Genomic DNA, 7,995 nt, shown 5'->3' on the forward strand with positions numbered 1-7,995 from the left:
GTTAACCATTCTGTTGAACATACAAGTTATCCATTTACAAAAATAATAATAATAAGACAACAAGGATGTCGACCAATACATAATGCATCATACACCATGAACATACAAAATACATGAAGTACATGACCAAAAGGTCATAATGAAAAAAGTTATTAATTGCATCTTTACCATGATGTTGTAATAGAATGAGTGAAATTGTGTCTTGTCAATTCACAATTAAACTCATAAAATAACATCAATCCATGGTTTGTCATCCTCTTTATGGTAGAACAAGAATATAAATATAACAACATCCCTGACCAACAAGGATCAGTGATCTACTTACCGATTTTGGTTATAGAGACAACAATCTAAACCAAGAATCTGCTAATGTGTGTGTGTGTGTGTGTGTGTGTGCGCGCGTGTGTGCGTGTTTGTGCATTTGTGCATGCGTGCGTGCATGCGTGTGTTTCCTTGTTTTCTTGTAAAGTCCAAAATTCAAATTAAGAACACCTAATATCTTCAATCCAATAAAACACATGTTTGTGAACATAGAAAAAACAATTAAATCATAAATAATTTAAAAAAGAGTATCGAACCTAGAAAATTGATCTTGCTTGACTGTTCTCAATAGCAGAACATCTTCCTTTTCCCTAGTTGTGCTATCCTTATTTTTCTTTCCCTAGAAACTTGTCCTTTCTTTATTGTGTCCTTCAACATGTTTTCTCCTTGACTCTTCCCCTCATTCTTTGTTTTCTCCATAACTTTCCTTTCTATTATTTCTCTAGGAAGTTACCTTCTTGTCGCAAGTCTATAGTTCCTCCATTTTAGCATGTAAGTAAAGTTTATTAATCATTAACTTCCGTAATAAAGACCCACTCCTTCATCACTCTTCAAGATTGACTTCTCTAATGTCTCCAACTTGTCAAGTGAAGACTTATGTTTGGTTTAAAAGTAACAATCTTCCAAAATATCTTCTTCACACACACACACACACACACACACACACACACACACACACACAAAGAAAGTGATGGTTTACTTAAAAACATCAATGCTAAATTTTGATTCTAAAATTCATATCCTTAAAGAAATAAAATAGCATCATATAAATCTCACAACCTTTTTAATAATAGAAATACATATAAAGAAAGAATTTATTTTTAAAGTCAACTTTCATCCATGAAAATCAAGTTGGAAATAAAACAAATATGTGCAAAACAACCAAGTTTTTCTAATCACAACCTTACCAATAAGCTAGCCTCCTCTACCTCAATTACACCCCCCAAAGTTACTAAAACATCTCAAGCCACTAGATATTTCATCACTAGATTAGCCCTAAATCACTAATCAAATTTGAAATACATCAATTCTATTATAATAAATATCATTTTATTATTTACTTATAACAAAGTTCAAATTAAATCATCACCATAAAATCATAATAATATAAAACGTCATTATAGAATCATGATATATCATCAAAATAAAAAAGTATTTTAACCATTCAAAAATATTAACAAGTCCGAGGACCCAGATCAAACATAAGAACTTGAGTCTAAAAGCAAATAGCTGACCAAATCAAGGAAAATCATGCAATGTCTGCATAGACATCAGAAGTCTAATAAGTCTGATTGTGACTTGGGCGCACCCTGCAAAAAACAGGGACAGCCAGTTCAAATGATGACAGGTCTGAAATTAGACCCATACGGATCGCTACTCAAATAAAAGCTTTGTAACACTAAACAAGAAAGTGAAAACCAAAGGTGATTCCGAGGCATAGTAGGATCCTTCTTCGTTTCTTAGATTGTAACAGAGAAATAATGAAGTGAAATTTTATGGGCCTCTTCCATCACAATACCGACGGCTGAGATCTTCCCGATGTCATCTAAATGGAACAGGCTGAGACTTGGGCATCTTCCACACTGAATATCAAAAAAAAAAACTAGAATAAAAAAATTGTAGCATACATCATTATCATTCCATTCAGATAATTAAAAACCTATTTGTTTGGGTTTCATTGGCAATTCTGGAAGGCACAGAAGTTTCAGAGGGGATTATTTTCAAAATCCTGCTAATTTGCAAAGCGGACAGCTTTCCAATTTATTTATTTTCTATCGACAATGGCAATTATCAACCGTCCATCGCCCAAAGAGCTTGTCCATCTTCCACATAATAACAAAAAGAATATTTTTAGAAACGTTGGATTCTATGAAATGCTGACAAAACTTTTATCAAAAAAACATCGACATCGACTGTGAAATGATATGATATGATTACTCACAAGAAATAAGATTTCCTTCAGACTCTGGAGATCCTATTTGATCTGCAGTTAATTTCTTAGCTTGTTTTCTTCTCTGATGTGGTTACCAATTTTCTTGAAATGTTTAACTGCATGCAATGAAGTCTAAAAGACACACGCTCCCATTACTTAAGTTTCGACTGAATCAATTGTACTCCTGTTTTTTAGTACAGCTTATCAACAATTCTACGTAGCAAATTCAGAGCTTTATGTTCTTCCTCTTCCTCTCTTCGCAGAGTCACCCTGTACCCCTTCCTCACCATTACATCTTCCGTTACCGCCTGGTCTGTAAAAACATAATCAAAGGGAAAATAGTATCCCCTGTCAAGAATGTATCTTTGTAGTTCATCTGGGTTGGTAATTACCGAGGCAATTAACCATTCTCCTTGTCGCACCTCAAATTTTAGCCACGGATTTTGGTCAGATCCTCCCATGAAGTCATTGATCATATCTGCTGCAGTGGAAGTCTTGACCACAACCACAGCGCACAAGATGATTGCACTTACCTCATCATCAGGGCAATTGTGATCTACACCAATTTGGATGACTGAATTGGCGCTAACGTCTTCCTCAGAGAAGAAGCTTGCGTTGAGATTTGATTCTACTCCATCGTCTGCTCTGCCAATTACTTGAATAAAATCCGACGGAAGCTTCTGCATGAAAAGTAAATAAATCTATGAGTTCATTCTCTTCGTTTACTAGGGAGATCGAGATTATATTTGTTGACAACGAATGGAAAAACTGTAGAATTTTCAAATACAATGCTGAAGCCAACATTTGAGGACAAACTAGGGTGAATAACATGCAGCTAATACGGTCGCATTAATAGTTAACAAAGGTAATAGTACTTCTTAGTTAGGCACACACATGCGGAGGAAATCGGTAAAATCATGAATAAGCAATCACCGTTTTAAGTTTTAACAGCATGAAAACTGATTGCATTGCCATAAATCACTGCTGAACTGAAGTGCAACGCTAACAAAAACAAGGGTGAAGAAAAAGCCCTCCCTCCAATAGATTATAAAAAGAGTTGAAATCAATACCTCCATATTCAAAATGCAATCCCGAACTGTTTCATTGTTGCGGTAGAGGAGCCGCACTCTTTCAAGTGAATGCAATTTTTCAATACCTGTTATTTTCTGTATCTTCCCACAGCCTACAATTGCAATTGTCTTCAGTCTACTCAGTTGGTCAAGACTCAACTCGTCCGACTCAAGATCTGGACAATTACTGATAAATAGCTCTTCGACATCTGTACCATCATTTAGTCCTTCTACCGTTTGCAATTCTGAACAGCAATGCAGAGTGAGCTTGATAAGTGTTGTAGGTAGTGATATTTTCTTCAGCTTCGGACATTTATACAATGACACCATCCTGAGCAGTCGTAGATTTACAAGTTCTGACAAATTCTCAAGTTCGGGGCACTCGCAGATGGTCAAGGTTACAACATAGGGTGATTTCTGAAGGTTTACTCTGCATAAACTCTCACAATCTATCACTTCAATACTCTCCACTTTAGTACAATCTGAAAATATTATTGCTTCAAGATAGCGGAGTGGATCAAGACTTAACTTTTTAATGTATCCACAATCGATGAAGTCCAATTTTACCAGGTTCCTAAGATGAGATACTACCATATTCTGCTGATCATGACCAGAAAATGTAACTTTTTGTAGGGGGCAAAGCCGAGCAGGACTCAACTCTTCGAGCTTCTTACATTCTTCAATTTGCTTTTGCGTTTGTGCCAACTCTTTTAGAAAATCTATTCCATTCACGGACTTCAGATGGGGACACTCAATAAGACTGAACTCTTCAAGCTCCTCACATTCACTTATGTTCAATACTACTAGCTTCGTAAGCCCACTTGTTCCTTTCAAAGTTCTCAACATCTGGCAGTGTGAAAGTTTAATAGATTCCAGGTAGCTCAATTGAACAAAACTTATTTCCTCAAGCTGTGGACACTGTTCAACTTCCAATTCTACTAGCTTCTCAAGACTAGACATTCCCACCATGCTCTTCAGATATCGACAACTAGAGATTCTAATTTTTTCAAGGCTGTTCAATTGAAAGAAACTTATTTCCTTAAGCTTTGGACACTGTTCAACTTGCAATTTTACTAGCTTCTCAAGACCAGACATTCCTGTTAGACTCTTCAGATCTGAACAATCAGATCTGAACAATTCTTCAAGCTTCCAACAACTACCGATATTCAATTCTGCCAGCACCGGAACATCAGATATTGCTGCGACACCACTTAGATTCTGGCAGTTACGAATTGTAATTTTACGGGTCAGAAAGCTGAAGCTTAAGTTCTCCAACTCAGAATCATCAAGGATCTGCAGCTCTTTTAGGTGGGAGGGTGCCTAACAATCAAAGTAGTTTGACTCAAATTTCCGATAGTAAATAAAAGTCACCAAAGTACTATAAATAATTCATTCGATTACCAAAATTCAACTGTCGAGAATAAAGAACAAAATACCTGTTTATCATTATCCCAGTATCTTTTCAGACTTCCGCCATCGATCCTTAAGGAATGCAAATTTTGAAGAGGTATCCAGGGCGGAATGATTGTGAGCGTGTCCTCATAACCACGCATCTCATGCCATAGTAAAACGGTTGACGTCCCAGCCGTATTTTCTGATTCCCCCACAAAGCATTTAATAGAAGTATTCCCGATAAGGAAAGAAAGCAAACACCGAACTCTGGGTTGGGTGAGAATTTTTTGGAATGCTTCTAATTTCTGCATTCACCGGAGATTTGGAGATTTACATTGCAGTAAAGATTTAAGATTACGAATTACACTATAAAAACTGAAATCATACCAAAGATTGGAGATGTACTTGAGAACGCCACAGGCGGTGAGGATGACTCAGTTCGTCTGCCATCTGTCGTCCCAAGTCCCGCAAGTGGTCATGCATTCTCAGTACAGTCCCAGACTCCTTCGAGAACAAGTAGGAGTCATCTACCGAGTCGTAGCAGAAGGAATCTACCGCCCCCCTGTATTTATGGTATTGGAAGGAATTTAGAGAGCCCCTGTATTTATGGTAGTTGGAGGAATCTAGCAAGCCCCTGTATTTATCGGATTCTATTTCCTCAACCAAACATTTATTTTTCAGTCTTCGCAGTGCATGTTGAGAGTTCCATCCCGATGCCTCCCATACACTGAGGGCGTCTGTCGTAATTTCTCCAATGAAAAAACACGCGACATCCATGAAAATTTGTTTTTCCTCATCATCCAACGTGTCAACGCTTATTCTTAATCTGCCGTGTATGTCCTGAGGCAGTGTCTTTTTAACCTTTTTCAATTCTAGCTCCCAAAACCTCCCATCTCGGCCACGAACATGACTGCCCAGAACCTGAAGTGACAGCGGTAAGCCCCCACAAATCTGAACGAAGGGGTCAACCAGCTCCTCCCATTCCCTGAATGGATAAGGTTGACGGAAGGCGTGCCAGCAAAATAACTCTTTTGCGTCATCTTTATCCATTTCTTTCAAATGATAACCAACTGTAATTCCTGCGTTTATGAGCACTCCTACATCTCGAGTGGTGACTATTACCAGACTATTGCCAAATTTATTCAATTCATCACCGAGCAACAGGGCATCTAACTGTTCCTGATGATTAATATCGTCTAGAACAATTAGGTAGCTCAGATTGCCGCTCCTTGAGAAATGATTGCTGAGACAGCTTGTTCCATCCTCTACGCTTTGGAAGCTTGGATGATTATTTTCATCAAAGAGTTCTCTGAGGAGCTTCATTTGCAGAGAAGGCAGATCTTTTTTCACAGAGGCTTCTCGAACATCAAACAAAAAACAGGAGCGAGTATAATCTAAATGTTTTCGATTGAACAATTCTTTTGACAGAGTTGTTTTCCCCACCCCGCCCATACCAAAAATGCCAACAATCTTAGACTTCCCTTCTGCTTGTTTGCTTATCCCACACTGACTTTCAAAATCTTGTACAACCTCATTAATGCACTGGCTTTGAAATTGTTCTACAAGCCTAGGAAGTCCTACAGGATATTTGGCCACAACCAAGTTTTTCATCCTTTGTACTTCTTTGTGCACTGCTGATATTATTTTCTCCCAGTCACTGAAACTTTATGAAAAGAAGCAGCGTTCGATTAGACCCAAAAACAAATCACCACTAACGAAGGAGAAACTAAGACAAAGTAAAATATCGAATACGCTGAGGCCATAAAAAAAAGGTTACCTTTTGAACTCTTCGCCGGCAATAAATGAAACATATTGGAGGGCTCTCTTCCATTCCTCAAGCTTTTCCATGTACCTCTTCTTATTTTCGTATTCAGAGAATGCTTTGCCATACACTCCCTTTTCAACGTGCCGTAGCGCAGAAGGCTCCACGTCATAAAAAATGGGAATAATCTTCGCTTTACTTCGCAACATGAGAACGAGCTCCTCCAAACACCATGGGGACTCTGCATACCCCTTGGAGAAGATAGCTATGTGCACAGCAGCAGAGCGGATGGCATTCTCAATGGCGGATGTAAATGAAACTCCATATTCTTTCTCTTCCGAATCAAGAAATGCCCTAATCTTAACCTTCTCCAGAGATTTGTAAAGCTGAAGAGCCAGTTTATTTTTCACATCAGGGCCTCTGTGGTTGATGAACACCTCATACAATCTTGGAGATTCGGAAACCCTCCTCTTTTCATGGGGAGGTTCGATTCCAGAGAAAGCTGGAGGATCAGAAGAAGAAGCCCCAGTGAAAGCATATTCTTGTAGGGGAGGCCGCGAGGAAGAAGAAGCCATGAATGCAAAACAAGGTTGGGGCAGAAATCTCGAAACAAGAGAGGCTGGCTTTGAGGAAAGGAAATGTGAGTTGCAGTCGAGCAGAGCAAGAAAATATAAAGAGAGAACACATTCTACAAATAGCGAGTGGAAGCCACGAGGAAACTCCCTGGCATCTTCTTCCTCGGATCCCGTGACACATGACGCGTCGACTGTATAAAATTTTCACGCGCATAAGAAGAACTTGGAAAGAGGGAACACATGACGCGTCAACTGTAGAAAATTCAGGCGCAGGCCGTACGAGAGAAAGCAGTGGACTAATTTACCGTGATTAAAGGGGAAGACCAATGTGAATTAGGATTGAACAGAGGAAGGAAGGACAGCGTACACGTTATAAAGGAAAGGAAAGGAAAGGAAAGGAAGTTTTATAGTCCACGACACTATGTCATAGTTTTTGGGTTTACATATGGTGACAGTGATATGGGACTACCTCGTACTCTTTTTCGAGAGGCGTTTGGCGCTACAAACGAGGCAACAGCTTTAACTTGCTGGAGACGATAAAGAAAAGTATGAAAGATAAATTAGCACCGTAGCACCGACCACCGACGTGATTGAAAGTTCACAAATAGATGATATCAGCGAAAATGTCTTGTAAAACTTCCGAGCAAGGCGTGGTATCTTATCTGCTGGCCCCACATCGCAAAGATCCATTCTAATTTCTTTATTTCTTTTTCTGGCCATAGTGTTCGATCGCCGACAACAACGGCAAACATCTTGGAAGTTGGCTCTTCCAAACTCGTTCGACGAGCTTCTAATATGTTGGTGCATTTTGTTAAATCACAATTCTTTAATTGTTAAGAAATGTTTTTTTTGGAGGTAGTTATTATGAAATTCTAAAATTAAATGTTAATTTACATAAAATCAAAATGTATTAATACATTAAATAAAAGAATTAGTTTTATA

General features: G+C 38.4%; 1 protein-coding gene across 3 annotated transcripts; it reads right to left on the bottom strand.

The window, feature by feature from the left end:
* Positions 1–1,429: 1,429 nt before the first annotated feature.
* LOC149545589 (disease resistance protein ADR2-like) lies at positions 1,430–7,183 on the bottom strand. Of its 3 annotated transcripts, XR_016353606.1 has the most exons (6): positions 6,494–7,183; positions 5,104–6,379; positions 4,761–5,021; positions 3,325–4,644; positions 2,264–2,934; positions 1,430–1,904 (listed from the first exon to the last, which is right to left on the bottom strand). XR_016353606.1 is itself a non-coding variant. In XM_089790729.1 (5 exons), the coding sequence occupies exons 1-5, from the start codon at positions 7,051–7,053 to the stop codon at positions 2,446–2,448; spliced, it is 3,888 nt and encodes a 1,295-aa protein (XP_089646855.1). In that variant the 5' UTR covers positions 7,054–7,166; the 3' UTR covers positions 1,430–2,445. The 3 variants fall into 3 exon arrangements, 2 of the variants coding, with proteins under 2 accessions (XP_089646855.1, XP_089646853.1); XM_089790729.1 differs by having other exon boundaries at positions 1,430–2,934; positions 5,122–6,379; positions 6,494–7,166; XM_089790727.1 differs by having other exon boundaries at positions 1,430–2,934; positions 6,494–7,165.
* Positions 7,184–7,995: the final 812 nt, after the last annotated feature.

This window comes from Cupressus sempervirens, chromosome 7 (assembly GCF_028749045.1).
Source record: "Cupressus sempervirens isolate cs-2001-9-10 chromosome 7, ASM2874904v1, whole genome shotgun sequence".
NCBI lineage: Eukaryota > Viridiplantae > Streptophyta > Pinopsida > Cupressales > Cupressaceae > Cupressus > Cupressus sempervirens.